This window comes from Lepidochelys olivacea (assembly GCF_965140295.1).
Source record: "Lepidochelys olivacea isolate rLepOli2 genome assembly, chromosome: 2".
Taxonomy (NCBI): Eukaryota; Metazoa; Chordata; order Testudines; family Cheloniidae; genus Lepidochelys; species Lepidochelys olivacea.
In genome coordinates, this window is record NC_140412.1 from 62,501,131 (window position 1) to 62,525,374 (window position 24,244).

At 46.5% G+C, this 24,244-nt stretch overlaps 2 protein-coding genes across 3 annotated transcripts; one reads left to right on the forward strand and one right to left on the reverse strand.

Annotated features, from left to right (window-relative positions):
• Positions 1-4,239: 4,239 nt before the first annotated feature.
• Positions 4,240-5,702, reverse strand: RRS1 (ribosome biogenesis regulator 1 homolog). The gene has a single exon (XM_084619215.1). It carries the CDS (start codon positions 5,563-5,565, stop codon positions 4,522-4,524), a length of 1,044 nt encoding a protein of 347 aa, XP_084475341.1. The 5' UTR covers positions 5,566-5,702; the 3' UTR covers positions 4,240-4,521.
• Positions 5,703-5,801: 99 nt separating this feature from the next.
• Positions 5,802-20,993, forward strand: LOC311515830 (uncharacterized protein). 2 transcript variants are annotated; one of them, XM_084619218.1, is made up of 4 exons: positions 5,802-5,886; positions 18,964-19,222; positions 19,379-19,569; positions 20,429-20,993. In XM_084619218.1, the coding sequence occupies exons 2-4, from the start codon at positions 19,128-19,130 to the stop codon at positions 20,512-20,514; spliced, it is 372 nt and encodes a 123-aa protein (XP_084475344.1). In that variant the 5' UTR covers positions 5,802-5,886; positions 18,964-19,127; the 3' UTR covers positions 20,515-20,993. The 2 variants fall into 2 exon arrangements, with proteins under 2 accessions (XP_084475344.1, XP_084475345.1); XM_084619219.1 differs by lacking the exon at positions 5,802-5,886 and having other exon boundaries at positions 18,487-19,222.
• Positions 20,994-24,244: the final 3,251 nt, after the last annotated feature.

The following is a 24,244-nucleotide window of genomic DNA, read 5'->3' on the forward strand; positions in this document are numbered from 1 at the left end:
GGGAAAGCGAGCGGCAGCAGCTCAGCTGTACACAGCACGCATGGGAGGGAGCGAGGGGGCGGACTGCAAGTTTTTGCTAAACTCTGTCCCCTACCCCGTTGGATCTAGCCGCCACATGACAGAAGTCTGCTCCAGGGACAGAGGGGCTAGCTGATCGCTTTGAACGCCCGCCTCTGGCTACTTGGTCCATTTGAACTAAGGCAGAGATCCGAATCACTGTTTTAGGTATTTGGGTATACCAATGGTTTTCAGCCTTTTCTCATTTGTGGCCCCCTAAAAAAAATTTCAAATAGAAGTGCAGAGCCCTTTGGAAATCTTAAGGCTGCAGTCCCTCATGTGTCCGCAGCCCAGAGGTTGAAAACCACTGGTGTTTACTACTGGCTTGTTCATCCCTAGCAGGATAGGGTACTTACATAATTTCAACAAGTTTACAGCGTTATAAGACTATAAGTCACTTTCAGTAGTGGATAGGTCCTTAAATTTTGTTTCAATGTTACGAAAGGATGGGAGGGGTCCTGAAGCTACCAAAAATGTATTAAGTAATTTATGGACAGCCCTTATCTGAGAAAAATCTCTCCCCCAAAACAGTCTCTCCCCCCTAGTTTTTCCTGCATACCTCTGTCTCACTCATTGTTCATTTCCTAATGAAGAAGCACCTGGTGATGCTGTAATTAAAGTTTTGATTTTCCCCTCTAAAACCTACCTATACAAACTCCAATTACCAAAAATGGGCCCCAATCCTGCAGAAACTGAAAATCTGTTAGTCTCTAAGGTGCCACAAGTATTCCTTTTCTTGAAGGACACCCATAACTCTACCTGCATTAGTTCTATTGACTTCCATTTAGCACATGCACATACATATGCAGACTTGAAGCCTTAGACTGCAATGAGGCAGAAAGCAGTTTTTAAAAAATAGGCATCTCTTCCTTCCATAAGAGATTAGTCAGAGTCAAAATTTAAAAGCCAATGTGAGACAAATAGCAATCTCCCAGTTTGGGAGACTGACCTGAACAGTAAGACTGCCAATTCCTTAGTTCCAAATATGGACTAATTTTCAAAACCATGGGTGGTATTTCAATGGGGACAGTAAGCAAAGAGTGATCCTTAGACAAAATGTGAGTGTACTTCAGAAATAAAGGCATCACAGAAATGCAATATATTAATATTAAAATTAGCACACATCAGTTTGGTTAGTCCAGGTGCCAGGGCCTACAATTTTTTTTTAAATAGATGTATTGTATCTTTCAGAATCCAACTGGTACTCTGCATTCTAGAAAGCAAAGGGGTCTCATACTGAGAGATACTTATAAAAGTAGAATGGGGAGAGGGCAAATGGAGACATTACATTAGACCCAATTAGGGTTTGGATATCCCCTCCATTCCCTTGCAGAAACAAAACATGATATCCCAAAATAATGTACATATGGTTGCATTGTTGGTTACAGAAATATAACCTTTTTTTTTTAAAGTCATTATCTGTTAAAGACTGATATCAGAAAAAAAAGTCAGTGTGTAAATTCATGGCGTTGTACCTCTTATAAGAGCATTTGTTCAAAAAGGTACCTCCATTTTAATATCACAATCTCATCATTATATCAGTAATCAAACAGGTCTTTTAATTAGGAGTATTAAAGGCTTTCAGCCAAAAAAATCTTCCGTAGGGGGGGAAAAAAAAAAGAGATCTTAATACTTCATTTATTTCTGAAATCTTTTAAACACTCCAGTTTTCACAACTAGCAGCAGCCCTGGAGGGGCCCACTCCTTATCTTTTCCCAGTATAGCCTCTCGGAGATCTAGATCCTGAACGTTTAAGCTCCACAATGCTAATAATTAATGGCTATATCATCTCTCCAAAATTCTTGTGACTCTCAAAGAAGAACTGTAGCATTCTGGCTGTTGTGCAACCCTGGTAGCATATCCTGTCAAATTCAAAGAGACCAGAGCAGTGGTTCTCAACCTTTCCAGACGACTGTACCCACTTCAGGAGTCTGATTTGCCTTGCGTACCCCCAAGTTTCACCTCATTTAAGAGCTATTTAGTTACAAAATCAGACATAAAAACAAAAGTGTCACAGCACACTATGACTGAAAAATTCCTTACCTTCTCATTTTTACCATATTATAAATCAATTGGAATATACACATTGTACTTACATTTCAGTGTATAGTATATAGAGCAGTTTGAACAAATCAATGGCTATGAAATTTTACTTTTTACTGACTTCACTAGTGCTTTTTATGTAGCTTGCTGTAAAACAAGGCAAATATTTTAGATGAGTTGTACCCCTTGGAAGACCTCTGCACATATCCCTGGTTGAGAACCACTGGACTAGAGTTTAAACCTGGGTTTGAAACAGTTGTGCCTTTTACATGGCTGCAAGTGCTGACTCACCTGTTGTCCCGCATAGCTTTGTCCAAATGAACTCTATAAAAGGTGGCAAGTTGGAAAGTAGTGATACTCTCAGTTCCAACCACTTGACAGCAAAATAATGGTACTTAAAGCAAAACCAATGAGTATATGTGATGTTTACATGAGTTACATGCAGTAGATACTCCAATACTCAAGCCTTCAGGTCTCAGCGTCATCCAACCCCCATCCCAATACTTCAGCTCCCTCCAACCCTACTCTCTCTTTTCCTCACCCACATTACTTTTACATAGACCCAGCGTTTCTTAGCAACTTCTGACTGGCTTGTGTCCAAAGCACATGAACTGAGAATCTGTAATCTTAGGAGTAACAACTTTTTCAGATAGTGTTAATATTTTGAAGTATGTAAACCAGTCCAGTATGAGCTTTCACTTGATTTTTCAATTAAAGAGCAAATTCATAAAACTAGCAAGTAACATTCCATGTGGAAACAAAGGAGCTGTGGGAACTAGAATTCCTATTACCTCATTTAAACATTAAAATATATTACTTAATTCTAGTCTCTCCCCACACACCAGAAAATAGTTCCCTACAGGTAGCTGAACCTGTTAATAAGGCCATAACTTTGTGTCCGGTTTTAGTAGCAAATCAGGGCTACAGAGTTCACACAGCAAACACTGATCTGAAGATTTTGGTTCAGGCCCATCTCTACTTTCAAAAGAAAAAGACAGTGGGCTTGTACATTTTTATCTCTGTGATAAAGGAGACAACATGCTGGGTTTTCAAAAGGATTTCTGTCTTAAAAAAAAATCTCTAAAATGCCTCTACCATCAGAACTCAAAGACTAATGGTAAAGTGTCAAGAGTGAAAGTTGAGGGGAAATATTTATAGTCAGTTTGGTAAAAAGCTATGGAACTTAAAAGGCTAGTGAACATTCAGGATAAAAAGTTGCTTTTGTTCACAGATTCACCCTTTCAACTTATAAAGGTGTTAAATGTCACAACTATCCAAGATCTTCTACAGCCCTTCCACAGAAATCAGATGAATATTTCTGCTATTTCTAAAAAGGCTAAAACAGTAAAAACCCCATACACATTAAGATAAGGAGTGCCAGAGAATGTTTTATGCAGTTAAAAATTTTTTTTGGCAGATCACTTTTGAAATATTGATAGGTTTCAGAGTAGCAGCCATGTTAGTCTGTATTCGCAAAAAGAAAAGGAGTACTTTGTGGCACCTTAGAGACTAAAATTTGAGCATAAGCTTTTGTGAGCTACAGCTCACTTCATCGGATGAATCCCACTGAATGCATCCGTTGAAGTGAGCTGTAGCTCATGAACGCTTATGCTCAAATAAATCTCTTAGTCTCTAAGGTGCCACAAGTACTCCTTTTCTTTGAAATACTGCCCACATTTCTCCAGACAGAGAGAGAGAGCTTGCGAGTGAGCTCTTCAGCTAGGTGAAGATGTTTAACTTCTACACAGTCCAAATCAGAGAGAGGGGAAGCACTACCTTTCAGTCAAGACCACAGAATGGCAGTACACCTGTTATTTTAAATATAGGCTAGATCCCTTCTTATCCAAATCCTACCAGTTGGGGAAGGGAAGTGGAGATGAACTTTTATCTTGTCTTATTGGAATGCCACTTCCATCTAGCTGGGTGATATACCGGTTTACTCTCTGGAGAGCAGAGCCCAATCCTCTTGGTATAGGCAGCACTACCCCTTGTGCCATGAGCACACAATACAGCTACATGTTTTATACTTGTAAAGGACCCCAGCTGAACTGCTGCAGGTCATCAGGGGCTCCTGTCCCAGTCCCATCTCTCCCTCATGACATTAAGGTACACCCCCTCCCTCACTGACGAGCAGACAGCTAGACAAAGGCAGGTTTTATTGATAAATAGGTGGGCGGGAAGGGGCGCCCCCAGCCTGGAACATCCCTAGGCCAGGGGAACAAGCCCCGCGGATCCTTAGCGGCTACACAGTGCACCAGTCAGTCCCGTGCAGCCCCTTGGAACGGATGGAGGCGGCGGCTGCAGCTCAGTGTCTCGAGAGCTCCCCGGAGACCTCCCTCCAAGCTCAGCGTCCCCACCGGCTGGAGCAGCCCCCGAGTCCCTCCGGGATCAGTGTCTGGCAGGAGGAGTCCTGCGGCCGGCTCAGCTCCTCTTTCTGCCCGCCGGGCGCTGCTGCCGCCGCGGGGCCCCGCCCTTCTTGCCTTTGCCGCCCGCCGGCCCCTTGCCGCCTCCCGGGCGCTGCCGGCCCCGCTTGCCCCGCTGCCCGCGCTTCTTGCCCTTGCCCGCGGCCGCCTGCGCGTCCTCCTCGCGCAGCTGCTTGTTGACGGCGCGGGTCAGGTCGAGCGGCGGCTTCTTGCTGCCCAGGCCCCGCAGTAGCTCCAGCTGCCGGCTCCTCTCGGCCGCCAGGTCACCGAGCAGCGGCTGGAAGTGCCGCTTCTTGCCGCCCCTGGGCGGGGGCGCGGCCGGCTCCTTGGGCAGCCGGGGCTGGAAGCGGCCCAGGGAGGCGGTGGAAACGCGGGCCACTTGCGTGGCGCGGCCCAGCTCGGCGCTGCTCTGGTGGCCGGTGGGGTGGAGGCCGCGGCCGGGCAGGGCGCCCCGGGCGATGTTGCGGAGGCGGTTGAACTCGTTGCGCGCCACCTTCTCGCGCTTGTCGCGGAGCCGCTTGGCGAACTGGTCCTCGTGGGGGTCGGCGCCGGCCGGCACCTCGATGAGCCAGTCCCGGGCGGGGTCCCCGCCGGCCCGCTCGTAGCCCCAGCGCCGCCGCCACTGCTTGGCCGCCTCGTCCCACACCAGCGACGTGCGCTTCCGCCGCCGGATGCCCTTCAGCCGGGCGAACTGCTCCCAGCGGGTGGGCGGCCGGGGCCGCGGCAAGGGCTTCTCCCGGGGCAGGCGGTAGGAGGGCTCGGGCAGCTGCGCCACCAGCGGGCCCGTCGCCCCCTCGGTGCGCCCCGCCGGCAGCCCCCACAGCTGGGCCACCAGCAGCTGCGTGTTGTCCCGGGCCAGCGAGCGCAGCCGGCTCTCGCGCTGGGCCCGCGGCACCGGGGGCGGCGGGTTCCGGTCCAGCGCCAGCAGGTTCCCCAGGTCGAACTCCAGCTCCAGCTCCTTCTGCACCGCGACACTCCGGTGCGGCTCCGCCTCGCGCTGCTCCGCGCGAGCCAGCAACTCCTCCAGGCACAGCGCCGCCATGGCCGCGAGACACCCGGCCAACCGCTCCCCACGTGCGGCAGGCTTCACCGGCCTGGAAGAAAGGTTAAAGGGTTCGTTTCCGGCTGGCGAGGGCGCACCGGATGTGCGTGTGGACCAATGGGCGCGCCCGTAATGGCGACACACACTCTCTGCCCAGAACAACAACTCCCAGAACGCACCGTTCCTTGCTTTGCCTAACCGCGGGCGTCACGGTGCCGCGCTGCCCCCTGGGAGCTGTCGTGCTCTACGGCCAGCTGCTGAGGCCAGTGGTGTGTATTGCGTGCTGGGATTTGTTGTTCGACTGCCTATTCTGGATGCCAGGTGGGCCCTGTAGTCCTTGAGGGTTCGGCCTAGTAAAGCAGCGCGTCACGGGATGCACAATCTGCGCAGCCGCAGCCTGGGGAGCTGGTAGAGCTTTGCATGCTGGCTCCTGTAGTCTCCCTGGGCCATACTGGCTCCTGCTGGGTGAAGGGGAGGGTAACAAAATTACCCTTTTGTTCTTTTTTGCTGGGTAACTTTATTAAGAATTTATCCATTGCCGATTATTATTACACAAAATTAATGGGGTGGGGCTGAGGGGTTTGGAGTGTGCGAGGAGGCTCAGGATAGGGTAGAGGGTTGGGGTGTGGGGGGATGAGGACTCTGGCTTGGGGTGAGGGGTTTGGGAGGGACTCAGGCAGAGGGTTGGAGTGTGGTGGTGAGGGCTGTGGGGTGGGGATAGGGATGGGGGATTTATGGTGCAGGAGGGGGCTCAGGGCTGGGGCAGAGGGTTGGGGTGCGTGAGAGTGAGGGCTCTGGGGTGGGGCTGGAGATGAAGGGTAAGACATTCCTTTCCTCACCCAGGCTGGAGGGCAGGCAGAACTGAATTATTGACATGGCTGTGCAGAGTATTACTACTGGGAATGTACACTGATTTAACTGGATTTGTTGTTTTAACTATTATACAAATATTTCAGCCTAGTAACCAAGATGGAAGGAATCTAAAAGGGTGAATCTTCATTATTATACACAGAGTGGTAAATGCGAAACTCTATTATCGGGAATGTGGCCAGCCTGAAAGCCATATATTGTAAACAAGTATTTCTTTACCTATTTATGATTCTCTCACAGTCTACGCATCTCTTATCTTGGACAATGAAAATCAATTAAGGTGCTTTCAAGTTCTCAGTGCTGTAACGTTTGGGTTGCGAACACTTGATGGAAATTTGTCCTTGCTGTAAAACCAGTGTTTTCAATGGAATTTAAAAGAATAACAGGGGGAACATTTTTCTGTGGGTCTTAAGGGTTTGCTTTTATAAAACTTATTTTTTAGATAAAGTGGAGTTGTCACCTTACTAAGGGCTTGTCCACACTGGGGTTTTACACTGAGACAAACTGTGCCAACACAAGTCATGGTTAATTGGGCATGGATTGTCTACCCCAGGGGCTTGCACAAATGCAGCTATATTGGTGTAAAATAGCCCAGTGCAAACAAGGCCTACAAGTCAGACAGTCTAGCACTCACAGCAATGCACCCCTAAGATCCACTTATAAAGAATAAAGGAAAGAAATGCCAACTCCTAAGCAAAGAATGGGCCTGGGGATGACGGATTCACAGTGCAGGAGGAGGCTCAGGGCTGGGGCAGAGGGTTGGGGTTTGTGGGGGGGGGGGTGAGGGCTCTGGGGTGGGGCTGCGGGGTGGGGCCAGGGATGAGGGGTTCACAGTGCAGGAGGGGGCTCAAGGCTGGGGCAGAGGGTTGGGGTCGCGAGAGGTGAGGGCTCTGGCTGGGGCTGGGCTGGGGATGAGGAGTTCAAACTTTGGGGTGCAGCAGGCAAGACTGCCCTGAGACTGGGGCTGGAGAGGAGGACTCCTTCCAGCGGGGAGAGGGCTGGGAGAAGCGAGCTCTGGGGGAGGAGCCCCTCTTCTCCCCCCTGGCATGACACTCACCCAAGCCCCAGGCTGCTGCTCAGGAGGTCCAGATTGGATAAGCCCCCTCAGAGTCGCCTGCAGGGGGCTGCCATGCCGTTGTGCCTCCTCCCCGCCTTCCTCTGCAGGAGCAGTAGTCAGCCTGCTGCCAGCGCTGCTCCCTTAGCAGGCAGCGGCTGGTGAGGGAGTGCAGCATGGAGCTGCAGGGGGCAGCCACCCACTGTCCAGGGCACAGGTGAGGCACAGACACTCCGGGGAGGTGTGCGGTGGCAGCAAGCGGGGCCGGGGGACGCTCTGGTGGAGGCACGCGGTGGGGCCGGGGGAGTGACCCAGCCCCAAAGATTGGTGGAGCTGGGCTCCCAGGGTCCTGAATTTGCTGGAGCACAGGCACCCCGGGCCCATACAGCTCGCCGCCCCTGTTCATCACATGACATAATCTTTAATTAAAGATTAATCTTTAATTGCTGGACACTCAGCAACCCTACAATAGTACACACGCAGGTGTGCTGTTATAGCTGTAACTGTGTCTGTCGCATGCTTCCCTGAGGACAGCATCTGCTCTGCTAGTACTGACCCAGCGTCACATACACATCAAAATATTTCTGTCTAAAGATACCTAAAATTACCAAGTCTTCACTTATTTAATTTTTAACACGTTAATTCCGTGTATCACAGCAAAAACATTATCAATTTATCCAGGTGGGTGGGCCCATATTTACTCAGGGCCAAATTCTTCTGAGTTATATAAGTAAGATTCCATTGCAATTGTGTAATTGAGAGCAGACTTTGGACCTAAAATCTATGGCAGGATCCAAAATGAGGATGGGGAGGGCGAGGGAAGGAACATGGAAAATAAATCAGGTTACACATGAACTACAAACACATGAAACACCACACGCACTTCTTTTTGTAGATTAGAGGAAACTGCTCTGCTCATATTAAAAGGCAGTGCCTGGTCAGTCTCCTTAATCTTTTAAAATAACCACTACTGGCATGCAGTTGTTCAGACTGGTGACAGGTAGTTCATATTTGTCTCTCTTGTCCACCTTTCTGTCTTGCTGCTGTGAAAGTGAGTAGAGGATAATGGAAGTGCCTACACGCTGCTACTGAAGAACAGAGTTTTTATCCTATGTTCTCAGAAAATATATAGAAGAAACAGAAGATAGGCAATGCAAATTATTAGAGGCATGATGTAGTTATGATAGAGTTTTCTTTCTTTTTAAATCAACCCATGTACCAGCTGACTGCAGCTCACATATCAAGTGTGAGTAAGGCTACGATTTAGTCACGAAGGTCATGGCAGTCATAGATTCCATGACTTTACCAGACCTCCATGACTTCTTTGGCTTCAGCTGTCAGGGGTTGAAGCTGGGGCTTGTGGCAGGACTGTGCACCCCTGCCCTGAAACTGGGGCTGGAACCAGAAATCTGCAACTCCTACCCCGCGGCTTGCGGCAAGGGCTGCAGCTGGGGCTACGCATCCTTGCCCCATGAGTCATGCACCCCCCTTGCAGCTTCCCAGGGCCATGAACCCCCCCTTCCGACTGCGGCAGGGGCTTGGCAGGGGCACCCGCACACCACAGTTGCCAACTTTCATGCAGTAAATAAGCTCCCCAACTTTCACAATAAGCCAAAAATCAAGCTAATCCCATTTCAAAACAAGACAAGCCAATCCCTAAGAACCCCAACACTCTATGTGACTAGAGCCCCCAGGTGTGCGGTCGGGGACTGTGGTGGGCCTGCTGTGCATCCCTGACTCTTTCCCACCTTTGCCTCTGCTTGCCCCTTGTCCCACTTTCCACCCCTTCCACCTGCTTGCTGAAAGCCAATCAAAAAAAAAGAAGCAACAAGCTACAAGCCAAACCAGCAACAAGTTACGAGCCAAAAACTAGCCAACAAGCAACTCACAAGCCAATTAAGCCAAAACCAAGCCCAATTCCTGCATTTTTTCTGCAGGTTTGGCATGTCTGCTGCACACCCCTGTCCCGCAACTGCGGCCAGCTCTGGAGTGGGTAGCTGTGCCCTCCGCTGCGGTTGCAGGAGCCGGGACTTGGCCTGTTAGTCCCCCGCCCCCCCGCATGGGACTCCATTCACCCCTCTCTCCCTCACCTAGCCCTCCCCCCCCATGGTTATTTTTAGTAAAGTCACGGACAGGTCACAGGCTCCTTGAATTTTTGTTTATTGCTCGTGATCTGTCCTTGACTTTTACTAAAAATAACCATGACAAAATCTTATCCTTAAGTAGGAAAACCATGGACATAGGAAATGCTCTGGGTGTTTAAAAAACAGATCAACGCCTCTCTGGACAATTTTTTTAGTTACCACAAGAAGGCACTATATTGCATATTACATTTTGTTCACTTCCCTGGACAACTGATGTTTTCAGCCAAAATTACAGATTCAAGTGACTTTAAAGAGAGTTGTTCTCATCCTTTTGAAGGCTTGTGGGCACTATTTCAGAAATGGAAATATTTACACCTGTGTCCTGCATAAGAAAGTTCCATTGCCATGTTTTATTTTCATCTGTTTTACTAATGCTGTAAAGTATTAAACATCGGAGCAGATTCAGGGGCACACTTTGTTTTGTTCTGCTCCAATGACACAAAGCAGCCACAGACCTAATCGAGTTTATGGTTTTGTATTGCTGGAACAGCACAGAGCACTGAAAGCATGACAATGCATTTGGCTTACTTTTTGGAATGGTAGCAAGAATCAGTTTGGAAAAAAAATTCAAATGAAATCCTGAAGGCAAAAACTGCAGTTTTGGTAATTCCTATTTAGGATTTAATTCCAGCACACCTATCTACTCTGAGCAGTATCTAGTGAAGTCGATAAGCTTGCTTATCCATTTCATTACAGCAGTTTAACTCTGGTATGATTCCATTGCTGGAGAAACAAGGCTATTGCTCGAGCTTCCCTATGTCTCACACACCTCTGACAATCATTTCAGCCTAGGGTTGCCAATTCTGACCGAAACTATTCCAGGAGATTTTTTTTCTCAACATGTAATGTCATTTTCTTAAAATATCCTATTAAAATCTCCTGGATTGCTTTCAATAGTCACCAGGAGATGGATGCAGATTCCAGGAGACTCCAGGCCAATCCTGGAGGGTTGGCAACCCTATTTCAGTCCCCTGTGATTGTTGGCAGCCAATGTAACTTATGCCGGGGAGCAGACCTGGCACACAGCTCAGGGGTGCAAAGGTGAGCTTCACACCCTCTTTTTCATCCTCCCTCTGGTTTGTACTGTGTTTCTTTGACAAAACCAAAGAACTGGTTCAATTGTAAGTCTCTGAATACATGATTATACAGAAACGATCATAAGCACTTGTGGTAACTTGTAGACCCTTTAACAAGGCCTTTTTCTATTTAAAAAGAAATTACATGCCCAGCACATTATATGGAGCTTTGAAGTTGTGGCACAAGTAGGTCTAAAAGTTTTGTAACTATCTTTTGTGGAAATAATACACCCCATAGTTTGGTAATAACACAATTTTTACATATGTATGTATGTATTTACATAAAGACTCTGAAGGAACTGTTTGAATCTTTTACATAATCAACATTTGTTAAATCATAGCAAAACTTCCTCTGACTTCAGTGGGGCTATAGACTTCAATGGTGTCAGATTTCACCCACTGTATACATTTTTGTATAGTGATTCCTTAGTACTGCACATACCTGCTCTCTCTGTGTGGGATATATATCTGCTTAATTTACTGACAAAACCAAACTTTTAATGCTGCGAGCACTGAAGAACCTGTATAATGTAACTGAAGAGCAAGCTGTATTCAAGTATTATCAACTAAATTGCTAGCTATTAAATCTCTGACTCCAGAATCTTTATTGGTTTTAACAGTGATGATGCAGACAGGAAAAAAGTTAATTTTCGTGATAGCAGGATGTGAGTGTAATCATGGCTGTTGGAAAGACTGGACTGCTTGACTGGATATGTAAACCAAAAAAAATTGGAGAGTGGAAGTCATTGATGACGGCCTGGGAAAATATAAAACAATGAAATGTGATTTTTAGAGATGGTCATTTTTTAACCACAACCACACTTTAATGTTAAGGTCATAACATAAAAATGAACACATAGCTCCCCTTAAAGTGTGTAAGAGGCCTCCATATCCAAGGGAAGAATCTGGCTTCTTATAAAACAGGGACAGATAATCTTGTGGTTGAAGCATGGAAATGGCAGTTCTGAGATGTGGATTCTAATGTCACGTTGCTTCTTGGGCAAGTTATTTAGGCAGAAATTTTCAAAGGTGCCTATTATTTTTAGGTGTCTCAGATTTTGGGGGCCCAGCTTTAGAAACCTAGATCTAATTTTCAGAGGCGCCGAGCACCCATAGCTCCTACTGTCTGGAGGACAGTTGTAAGTTGGAGTTGTAAGTACTCAGCACTTATGAAAATCGGGCCTTGGTATCTCAAACTGGGCACCCCAAAATTGGAGGCCCTCAAAATTAATGGACACTTTACAAAATTTGGCCTCTCTTTGCTTGAGTTTCTCCATCTATACCATATGGATAATAATTGTTACTTCACAGAGTGTTGTGCAGCTTACTTTGTTATTGTTTGCTAAGTGTTTTGGGATCTTCAGGCAGTATTTGGATGCTATGGTGATTCTGGTTTATAGGTTTTTACTCACTCATCACCATGATATATATCTGGACACCCGTACAAAACCCAAAGATAGACACAGACATATAAAATTAGACAGATGAGATAGGTGGAAAGTGCCATAGATATGAAAAGTGTAATCATAGTTTGTAAAACACACAATGTTATACGGATGTATTGCAGTGGTTTCCTAGTCACTGAGGCTGGGATTTTCAACAGACCTAATGGGGTAAGGCACCCAATTCTCACTGAAAGTCATTTGGAGTTGGGCAACTGACTCCTTTAGGTCCCTTTGAAAATTCTAGCCTGATTTCACATATCAAGTCCAATTTTTAGATTTGGGCACCCATTTGGCAATTAGGCATCTACACTAGATTGAGAATCTAGATGTTGAAATGAAAATGCACATGCAGAATTGGCTACCCTGCCTTAGACATCCATATTTGAAAGTTTGGTCCACCATGGCCCCGATCTTGGGAAATACTGAATGCCCCCAGCTCCCATGGTTTTTAATGGGAATTGAGGATGCTCAGCATCTTGTAGGAAGCATTCAGCATTGCACTGGACTGAACTCCAAATGAGCTACAACATGTAGGTTGTAGCCAGGGATTAATCTAGGGAGCAAAGTGCACCAGTCACAGGTAACAAGTTCTTTACTCTTCCAGCTATGTAAGATATTAATTATGAGACTAGTGAAAACACACATAGAGACAAGAAGTTTTTATTTAATACTTAGATACAAGAAACTATAGAAAAGCAAGAGAAGTACAGGAACATGTAGGTATTGTAAAGCACCTTTTAGCCCCCAGCATTGCACTGTGCATGCTTACAGCTTAGGCTGGTGTAAGATAAAGAAATTCCCCAATGTTGACATGCTTACAAGCTGCGGGAAGCCAGTGAAGATGAAATAAAGTAAGTGGAGAGTGCATCATAGGTGGAGGTGACAGTCCAGGCTTCTGCCTTCTTATCTCCCAGTGGCCTACCATTGGTGTATGCCAGGCATGGATGACATGCCTCAGTGCAGGCTGTGCCTGCGGGACGATACCATCCACTCCCCAAACAAAACGGCATAGTGCGAGATCATGCCGCATAGGCTATACCACTACTTGACTAAAAATGCCACAGCATGCCACTGTTATCAGCCCAATGTTCCAGCTGGGGATGGTCTTGACAACCTTTTATACACCTTTTTCCATTCCATCCACATGCATCTAGGACCATATCTGATCAAGTGTGAGTCTCTATTTATATTTGGAATTCCAGGAGACCAATTTTAGGGTTCTGGTTGTCCATATGTGCTATTCCCATTGACTATAATTCCATTTCCAACTGCCAGTCCAATCATTTGCATTGGGCCCTTTCCCAGTAGTTTCGATATGTCAGTGTGGTTAGCTCTTATTGCAGAAACCTAATATCTACCATCTGTTCATGGTTTACCTATTTATCACAAAGTGCATTGCTAAACTATCACAAGATACATATTACTAACTTCTAGGCCTCACTGTAAAGCCTTAATACTTAAGACCTATACCCGAGGCATATTTTTTAATAATTTTTTTAATCTTCTACTTGCTGTTACAGATACAATAATTCCATCATTATTTTACCCAAAACTATAGACCCTCCAAGATCAGGTCAAGGGTTGATGGTCAAGAAGGGATAAGATGATAAGATGTCAGCATCTGTTTTCCTGTGTTTTAAAATATTTATCCTCAAAGAGGAAGAGAAGGAAGGGATTATATAGCTTAATCATGAATTTCTTTCCTTCTGTTGGATTGTGTTACAACTTGAAGGTTACTATACAATAGGGCTTTTCTTGGTATAAATAATAATATTCATGTTCATTCTTTTTCCCCCTCTGATGACACTCCATTAACTTAGATTTACTCTCCAAACTTTTGGCAGTTACCTCTGGATGGCAGTAGATATAGTTACAAATAAGATGATTCAACCAATTCTTAAGCCTGCTCTGAGAATAGTACTAAGTATTTTTTTCAGGAAAGCTCAGTGTACCAGTAATTTGGTAAAATAGCAGAAAAGGGGCCCTTGAAATATTTCTACAAATCATTCCTCTTTACTGATTTATGATTTTAATTCAATATTGCTTGAAGTAAAAGTTTACTTTTAAGGATTCGTTTATATGACAGACTTTATAAAAATTATTTGCTCATCTGGATCTAGATTAAGTGCTGAAATCTGTGGGCCAAATTCTGTCCTACGTAGCAAAAATATCCTAATTTACTACATTGTAAGGTCCTAACACCTGTAGATGCTAATGTAATCCAAATAAATAATAATAATGAATTTGGCTTCAGATGATACCTTTCCTGTTCACCATAACCTCAAAATACAAATACATTGATAGGCAAAAAAATGTGGGCAATTGCTATTTGGATGATGATTTTGCCTGAGAAAGGACTGTAGAACTAGGTCCTAAATCAGCACAAACAACAAAATACATTTGGGGCCAAATTTTGCAGAGATTTAGTTGCAGAGGATATAAGTAAGTTCAGAATTTGGTCCTCAGTATGGTCTATAAAAAATGAGGAAAATAATACTTCCCTACTTCACAGGGAGTGTTGTGAGAATAAATACATTAAAAGATTGTGAAGCATTTTGCGATCTACTGATGAAAAGCTATCTAAGAGCTAGGTTATAGTTATTATTTTATATTTAAACTATCCCTGCAAACAGAATTACTGAATACACTTTCAAGGCAGTGTGATCATGCAGGGAAATACATGCACAAGTCCTGCTCACAAATAGCAAAATGTTCGTATGTGTGAGTGTACCTCCCACACGCTACTTTGATAATGTACCCTGTAGGTGTCCATGTAAAAGATACTAAGTGCTATGTTACCAATGTGATGTTTCAATTACATCAGTTACAGTCACTTCAAGGGTCTCGCTAACCTGTTTTTTGTTGACAATTATCAATGAAAGGAAAAAAACCTCTTGGCTTAAACCTTTTCACACACAGTATTGCAGCACTTTATATGTTTAATCCAGGCTATTAGGCAGCAGACAAGCAGGGTTTCCATTCACACACAACTGCAAGTGACTCATGGAAGATGAGAGTCATTTACGAACAGTTGTACACTCTGGTACCAAGTACATATGTTGTTCTCCACATTAACACAAGCAGAGTTTGTGTTAACACGTAAGTTATTTGATTTTAAATTGCACAACCACCTAACAGCACTCAAAGCGGCAGGGAACTCTCTGTTCTGATCAGCATTCAGTGCTCTGCTTTCCTGTTTAAAGGGTGACTCTTTGATCTCAACAACCAGCTCCCCGACTCTGCCATAACAACATCAGCTATTCTACAAAGTACTTATTCCATGTTTCCCCTGTAGCATGCCTTTGCGTCTTGCATTGTACTCATCTGCTGCTCCATTCTGAGTGTGCTGACAGTACAGTAAAATGGACTAAAACCTCAGTCTCTGAAGTGCTATATATTGGTGCTTCAGAAATTGGGATTCTAGCCATTTCACTCAGTTACTGACTCATTCAGTCCAGGGGCAGGAAGCACAAGCAGTGAGTAGTGGTGAAAGGAGCAATACAAGTAGGGGACTGTGGGAGGCAGAAGGTACGTCCACAGTGCATGGTTCTTCCGGCGGCATGTAGAGTACATACTCAGATAGTCCCCCACAATACATGTATAAATAGCAACGTAGATGGTGAGGTACAGCTTAGGCAAGTAAGACACACCTGAAGCCTGTGAATATGTATCCAAGTACATACCCTATAGGGCTCTCTACTTACCCAAGCCCCGCCTCCCTGTTGAGATGGCCACTTTAATCAATGTGGTGTCCCACTACCTCCCCATTGCTGGAGCCTTTTTCCAACAGTTGGAAAAGACTCCAGCACAGTAAAAAGCTCTAGCAGCAGGAAGCTGCCATGTACTTCTGTACCAGATATGGACTGGCTACAAAGCTTGCTTATACACACCAGATGTGTTCATTATAAAATCCTTTAATGCTCTGCCCTGGCTAAGGTTAGCTTTAAATAATGTATTTTTATAAACAGTGCCACTTAGTGGCTGAACAGTATATTGCAGTTTATCATTTCATGCCAGAGCCTATCACTGACACAGGCAGGTTTGCACCACGATGTGGATGCAACAGGCTTTTCACCATGGCATGTAGCTACACATACCCTACATGCCACTGCCTTTTTATTCTGTGTTTGTACAGCAGCTTATTGTACACATAAGCACCAGGGGGTCCATGACTAAAGTTCCTGGTTGCTATAGCAATACAAATAAAACATAAATAAATACGTAATATACAATCTCTTTGTAGCTTTCAACAGCATTGAATACAAATACAATAGCTCCTGAGGATACAGTTGGAGCTGATTGCTCAGCATTACAATGACTCCATTCATTCTTCACAGACAGGACACAGCAATTGGTGATGGGTCCTCCCTGCCTCCGCCCCCCGGGACCCTCACCTATAATTCATGCAGAGACCTATTATTTTCAATTTCCATCTGAGCCCGCTGGGAGAGGTTGCGAGATGCCATGGGCTCTCCTACCAGCAGTACTTCAGTAACACCCAGCTGTCTATTTTCTTCTTAACAAAGACAACCGACTCCATCTTCAAGGTGTCAAAAACCACAGTGCCTTCATTCTGTCTATAATACCATCTTCCAGTCACTCAGGTTTATAACCTGAATGTCAACACTCTACGCCTCTGCCCTCTATTAGACCTTGAATCTGTAATCCATCTCCATTCAGCAAAGCACTTCCTCATGTGCTTAATGTTAAGCATGTATTTAACTTCTTTGCTGAAGAGAGAAGGATTTAGAACATGCCTAAATACTCTGCTCAAACTGTGCCTCTGAACTTCCTCAGCTAGGCTATGTCCAAACCTCCTGCTCCTACCTCCATAATTTTTGCAAAATCTGGCCTTTTCTCTCTATCCATATAGCTAAACTTCTCTTCCTTGCCATCTCCTCTTAACTACTGCAACATTCTTCTCTCGGGCCCTCTCAACAGCCACCTTGTCCCCATCAGGTCCATCCAAAATACTGCTTCTAAGATACCCTTCTTAGCCAGTCATTCTGATCCTGTAACTCCTTCCTGCCTTTTAATCCCTCCCTCAATGTGTTCAGTTCAATTTTCATGTCCTCACGTGTAACCCTTCTGCCAGTCAGAGTTGGCAGCAACAAGGGCCGGGTTCAGTATCTAGGGGTTCCTTTTCAAAAATACAACACAAACCTGGCTTGAGCCCCCACCCAGTGACCTGGGACAATTACACACCATCCCCTGGGCGCCTCTAAGAGGCAATACTTTCCCTCTCGCAAGCACAGAGTCTGAGTGTAGCAAAAGCTTTTAATAAAAGGAGGGGAGTAACTCAGCATTAATTTGGGAAAACACTGCAACTAGGGTTCATAAACATAAACTATGAGCAAAAGACCCACCCCCAAGTAAGTTGGGCAATATCCTTTTCCTGGGGTGAAAGTAGGCCAGTGTGGGCTGGTACAGTGTGCCGGTAAGAAGCCGGTACTGGCCCATATGCAGTTGACACTAAAGCACTGCCCCTTTTGGCTCTCACTCGCCCCCATCGGCAGCCCTGCCCTGTCCCAAGGCTCTCGGCCGCTGCCGGTATGGTCAGCTGTGTACCAGCTCTTACCGGTACGCCAGACTGGACTGTACCAGCTTACTTTCACCTCTGTCCAACACCAGCCACAAGTGATCATTTGGGCAAGTAATCCCATCATGCTGAGCACCTAGGCAGGGTGGGTGTGCCCATGCAAACAAGATCAACTCCTGAATTCCTTTTCCACAGCTCACCACTAGATGTCAGGGGAGAGCTCATTCAGACTCTGCTTACACATGTACAAGGCCCTTCACAACTCAGTCCCTCCCTACTTATCCACTCCTGTATCTTATGCCCATCCATCTCCCTCCATCCCCCAGTGAGCACTTGGCTGTGCATGTCACCTAATTAACTCAATAGGGTATTGACCCAGGTGTTTGGGAACCTGGGTTCTATTATTATCACTTGCACCGACTTGCTGGGAAATCTTGGGCAAGTTGCTTAGCCTCTCCATGCGTTGGTTTACCAAGCTATAGAATAGCTATAATTCAGATACATACTGCACAGAAGCTTAATGAACTAGTTCATGTTTGTAAAACACTTCAAGATTCTTGGATAAAAGGCAGAACAGGAATAAAAAGTGTCATTACCAAATGCACTGGATGGCTGGTTCTCCTGCCTCCCAGCTCTCTGTGCGGAAGAGCATCCAAGAGTGTGTTGCCCAACATACAGGTGGCCCTGCATTTCTGCAGGGATTTCTCTGCTAAGGCACTATACAATAGTTGCCCAGATTTTTCCAGAAAGCACTGATACGAACATGGTTAGTCATGTGGTAAGTGTGGATACACCAATACATCTGAAATATGATTGAGTTGTGAATTAAGCTTATGACGCAATCACTTTTGTTGCTGTGATGGGGCATGGCCCTCTGCTCCTATCTTCTCGTATAAATTGCTCTCACCACCCCAGTACCGCTGTGTTCTTTATTAGCCCTGGTCTACACTATGAGTTTAGGTCAAATTTAGCAGTGCTAGATCGATTTAACCCTGCACCCATCCACATGACGAAGCCATTTTTTTAGACTTAAAGGGCTCTTAAAATCGATTTCTGTACTCCTCTCCCAACGAGTGGATTAGCACTGAAATTGACCTTGCTGGGTTGAATTTGGGGTAGTGTGGTTGCAATTTGACAGTATTGGCCTCCGGGAGTTATCCCAGAGTGCTCCATTGTGACCGCTCTGGACAGCGCTCTCAAGTCAGATGCACTGGCCAGGTAGACATGAAAAGGCCCGCAAACTTTTGAATCTCATTTCTTGTTTGGCCAGTGTGGCAAGCTGCAGGTGAGTGCAGATCTCCTCAGCAGAAGTGACCATGATGGAGTCCCAGAATCGCAAAAGAGCTCCAGCATGGACTGAAAAGGAGGTATGGGATCTGATTGCTGTATGGGGAGACGAATCCGTGCTATCAGAACTCCATTCCAAAAGACGAAATGCCCAAACATTTGAAAAAAATCTCCAAGGACATGAAGGACAGAGGCTACAACAGGGACCCGCAGCAGTGCCACGTGAAACTTAAGGAGCTCAGGCAAGCCTACCAAAAAACCAGAGAGGCAAACGGCTGCTCGGGGTCAGAGCTTCAGACATGCTGCTTCTATGATGAGCTGCATGCCATTCTAGGGGGTGCAGCCACCACTACTCCACCCCTGTGTTTTGACTTCATCAATGAATTATCTCTCAACAGGAATGCACATTTTGGGTACGAGGAAGATGATGATGATGAGGAGGAGGTCGAAGATAGCGCACAGCAAGCAAGCGGAGAAACCATTTTCCCCGAGAGCCAGGAACTGTTTCTCACCCTGGACCTGAAGCCAGTACCCCCCGAACCCACCCAAGGTGGGCTCCTGGACCCGCCAGGCGGAGAAGGGACCTCTGGTGAGTGTACCTTTGTAAATATAATACATGGTTTAAAAGCAAGTGTGTTTAATGATTAATTTGCCCTGAAGACTTGGGGTGCATTCACGGCCAGTATAGCTACTGAAAAAGTCTGTTAACGTGTCTGGGGATGGAGCAGAAATCCTCCAGGGACATCTCCATAAAGCTCTCCTGGATGGTCACTCCTCATGATCACCTGATTGAAATAGGGTAATTTTATTAAGGGGACATTCAGAGGTGGCCATTCCTGCTGGGCTGTGTGCCTGTGGCTGAAAAGAAATATTCCCCGCTGTTATCTACGCGGTGGGGGGAGGGGTGAAGCGATCATCCCAGAGAATTGGGTGTGTGTGGGGGGGTGGCCGTTACTGCTGGGCTGTGTGCCTGTGGCTGAACAGAAATCTTCCCCGCTGTTAGCCACGTGGTGGGAGGAGGGATGAAGCGATCATCCCAGAGAATTAGGTGTGTGGAGGGGGGTTTAGTTGGGTTTGTGCTGCACGTTAACCTGAAAACCGCAGCCCCTCCTTTTAAATTTTAAATGGCCAACCCAATGGCTGCTTGGTTTGGGAAATGAGGGTGCTGCTGTTTGAAATCATTCCCACATGTTATGAAGATTAACGAAGCCAAAAGACTGGGGCTTACCATGGCTGCCTGCAAGCCGAATTCTGTTGCCCGGCCCTGCGTGTTTGATCTCTCACACCAAACCGGCAGACCCTCAATATAAGACGCAAAATGCAACCTTGTACCAAAAGCACATGTGCTATGTAATGTTAACAGCAAGGTTCACTGTGAAAGAGTCTACCCGTTGTTTTCTAAAATGTGTCTTTTTAACTACTACTCTCCCTTTTTTCCCCTCCCACAGCTGCAAATGTTTCAATGCTCACACTATCATCTCCGTCCCAGAGGCTAGCGAAGATTAGAAGGCAAAAAAACCGCACTCATGATTAAATGTTCTCTGAGCTCATGCAGTCCTCCCACACTGAAATATCCCAGCAGAATGCATGGAGGCAAGCAATGTCAGAGTCCAAGAAAGCACAATATGAATGCGAGGACAGGTGGCGGGTTGAAGATGATAGGTAGTGGGTTGAAGATGACAGGTGGCGTCAGCTTGCTGACAGAAGGCAGGAGGCAATGCTGAGGCTACTGGAGGATCAAACTGATATGCTCTGGCATATGGTTCAGGTGCAGGAAAGGCAGGAGCACAGATCACCGCTACAGCCCCTCTGTAACCAACCGCCCTCCTCCCCAAGTTCCATAGCCTCTTCACCCAGACGCCCAAGAACGCGGTGGGGGGGCCTCTGGACACCCAAGAACTCTACCCCAGAGGATTGCCCAAGCAACAGAAATAAGTTTTAAAATGCAGTGTGGCCTTGTCCTTCCCTCCTCCCCCACCCCTCCCGAGCTACCTTGGCAGTTATCCCCCTATTTGTGTGATGAATTAATAAAGAATACATGAATTTGAAACAACAATGACTTTATTGCCTTTGCAAGCGGTGATCGAAGGAGGGAGGGGAGGGTGCTTAGCTTACTGGGAAGTAGAGTGAACCAAGGGGTCAGGTTTTCATCAAGGAGAAGCAAATAAAACTTTTACACCGTAGACTGGCCAGTCATGAAACTGGTTTTCAAAGCCTCTCTGATGCTCACCGCGCCCTCCTGTACTTTCTAACCACCCTGGTGTCTGGCTGCATGTAATCAGCGGCCAGGCGATTTACCTCAACCTCTGACCCCGCCATAAACGTCTCTCCCTTAATCTCACAGATATTGTGGAATGCACAGCAAGCAGTAATAACAGTGGGAATATTTGTTTCGCTGAGGTCTAACCGAGTCAGTAAACTGCACCAGGGCGCTTTTAAACATCCAAATGCACATTCTACCACCATTCTGCACTTGCTCAGCCTGTAGTTGAACAGCTCCTGACTACTGTCCAGGCTGCCTGTGTATGGCTTCATGAGCCATGGCATTAAGGGGTAGGCTGGGTCCCCAAGGATAACTACAGGCATTTCAACATCCCCAACGATTATTTTCTGGTCTGGGAAGAAAGTCCATTGCTGCAGCTGTTGAAACAGACCAGAGTTCCTGAAGATGCGAGCGTGATGCACCTTTCCCGGTCATCCCACGTTGATGTTGGTGAAACGTCCCTTGGGATCCACCAGTGCTTGCAGCACCATTGAAAAGAACCCCTTGCGGTTTATGTACTCACTGCCAAGGTGCTTCGGTGCCAAGAGAGGGATATGGGTTCCGTCTATGGCCCCACCACAGTTAGGGAATCCCATTGCAGCAAAGCCATCCACTATGACCTGCACATTTCCCAGGGTCACTACCCTTGATAGCAGCAGCTCAGTGATTGCGTTGGCAACTTGGATCACAGCAGCCCCCACAGTAGATTTGCCCACTCCAAATTGAAAAGGAGTACTTGTGGCACCTTAGAGACTAACCAATTTATCTGAGCATAAGCTTTCGTGAGCTACAGCTCACTTCATCGGATGCATACTGTGGAAACTGCAGAAGACATTATATACACAGAGACCATGAAACAATACCTCCTCCCACCCCACTCTCCTGCTGGTAATAGCTTATCTAAAGTGACCACTCTCTTTACAATGTGTATGATAATCAAGGCGGGCCATTTCCAGCACAAATCCAGGTTTTCTCACCCCCCCCCCTCACAAACTCACTCTCCTGCTGGTAATAGCTCATCCAAACTGACCACTCTCCTTACAATGTGTATGATAATCAAGGTGGGCAATTTCCAGCATAAATCCAAGTTTAACCAGAATGTTTGGGGGGGGGGGGGTAGGAAAAAACAAGGGGAAATAGGCTACCTTGCATAACGACTTAGCCACTCCCAGTCTCTATTTAAGCCTAAATTAATAGTATCCAATTTGCAAATGAATTCCAATTCAGCAGTTTCTTGCTGGAGTCTGAATTTGAAGTTTTTTTGTTTTAAGATAGCGACCTTCATGTCTGTAATTGCGTGACCAGAGAGATTGAAGTGTTCTCCGACTGGTTTATGAATGTTATAATTCTTGACATCTGATTTGTGTCCATGAAAGTGCCCTTACACATGCAAAAGTTTCGCAGCCACTGGGAATCATCCTAGACCTGCAACACAATGTGGTCCCACCAGTCTGTGCTTGTTTCCCAGGCCCAGAATTGGCGTTCCATGACATGAACCTGCCCCATTACCACCATGATGTTCAAATTGCTGGGGCCCGGACTTTGAGAGAAGTCTGTGTCCATGTTCTCATCACTCTCGTCACTGTGCTGCTGTCGCCTCCTCCCCTGCTTTTGCAGGTTCTGGTTCTGCATATACTGCGGATAACGCTCAGAACTGCCGCGGTGATCTGAGTGGGCTCCATCCTTGCCGTGGTATGGCGTCTGCAGGAGAACAGGAGAGCAGAGGGGCAGCGGAAGTGGAGGGGGGATGATGATGCTGACAGCAATATGGCGCCAGCATGGAAAAAGGCGCAAAACTATTGTCGGCCGTTACTTTCACAGAGGGAGGGTGTGGGGAGCAAGAGGTAGGTTGGCAGCAGATGGTGCAGTACGACTGCTAGCCGTCATCATCTCCTGGGTGCTTGCCAGCAGACGGTGCAGTACGACTGTAGCTGTCATCGTTTCCAGGCAGACTGAATCTCCACGAGACTAAACTTAAGAAGAGAATGACCTAGAGTCACTCCTATTTATGTCCAGGCGCCCCTGACAGATCTCACCGAGGTCTGCCAGGAGCACCCATGTCTGCCCAGGCACCCTCGACCGACCTCACCGAGGTCGGCCAAGAGCACCCAGGAGACAACAAGACGACGATGGCTACCACTCATACTGCACCGTGTGCTGCCACAAGGCAATGAGCTGCTGCTGTGTAGCAATGCAGTACCATGTCTGCCAGCACCCAGGACACGTATGGTGACGGTGAGCTGAGCGGGCTCCATGCTTGCCGTGGCATGGTGTCTGCATGGGTAACCCAGGAAAAAATGCGCGAAACGATTGTCTGCTGTTGCTTTCACGGAGGGAGGGAGGAGGGGGCACCTGACGACATGTACCGAGAACCACCCGCGACAATGTTTTTGCCCCATCAGGCATTGGGATTTCAACCCAGAATTCCAATGGGCGGCGGGGACTGTGGGAACTGTGGGATAGCTACTCACAGTGCAACGCTCCGGAAGTCAACGCTAGCCTCGGTACTGTGGACGCACTCCGCCGACTTAATGGTCTTAAGTGGGGACACACACAATCGACTGTATAAAATCGATTTCTAAAAAATTGACTTCTATAAATTTGACCTAATTTCGTAGTGTAGACATACCTGTAGTGTTTTATCAACCACCACCCTCTTACTGTCCTGTGCAGAAATTCTTATTTCCAGTGTTATGCAATCATAAGAGAGGAAAGATCTCTCCCTTCACTGTGGTCCTGCTGGCCTTTATCTCTCTTCTTCTTCCCTCCTTCCCATGCTCCTTTTTTATTAGTGCAGCTAATGGCCTAATTAGCTCCTTAGCTGTCCCCAACCCAGGCTGATCTAATAATTAGCCACTCTTTCCCTCAGTCAGGCCTTCTCTGGGGGAATAATTGGATTTACAGTGACCGGAGTGCTGGTTCAAAGGTTCGGTCTCAGCACTCTGACACAATTGCAATCAGATCAGATGAGAGGGTCACAAACTAGTTACAAAGCCAGTGG

Coding starts and splice junctions, on each gene's coding strand:
- LOC311515830 (XM_084619218.1), top strand. CDS start 19,128: ATGCCCAAACATTTGAAAAAAATCTCCAAGGACATGAAGGACAGAGGC. Junction 19,223..19,378: donor GTGAAACTTAAGGAGCTCAG/GCAAGCCTACCA, acceptor ATCTCTCAACAG/GAATGCACATTTTGGGTACG. Junction 19,570..20,428: donor AGGCGGAGAAGGGACCTCTG/GTGAGTGTACCT, acceptor CCCCTCCCACAG/CTGCAAATGTTTCAATGCTC.
- RRS1 (XM_084619215.1), bottom strand. CDS start 5,565: ATGGCGGCGCTGTGCCTGGAGGAGTTGCTGGCTCGCGCGGAGCAGCGC.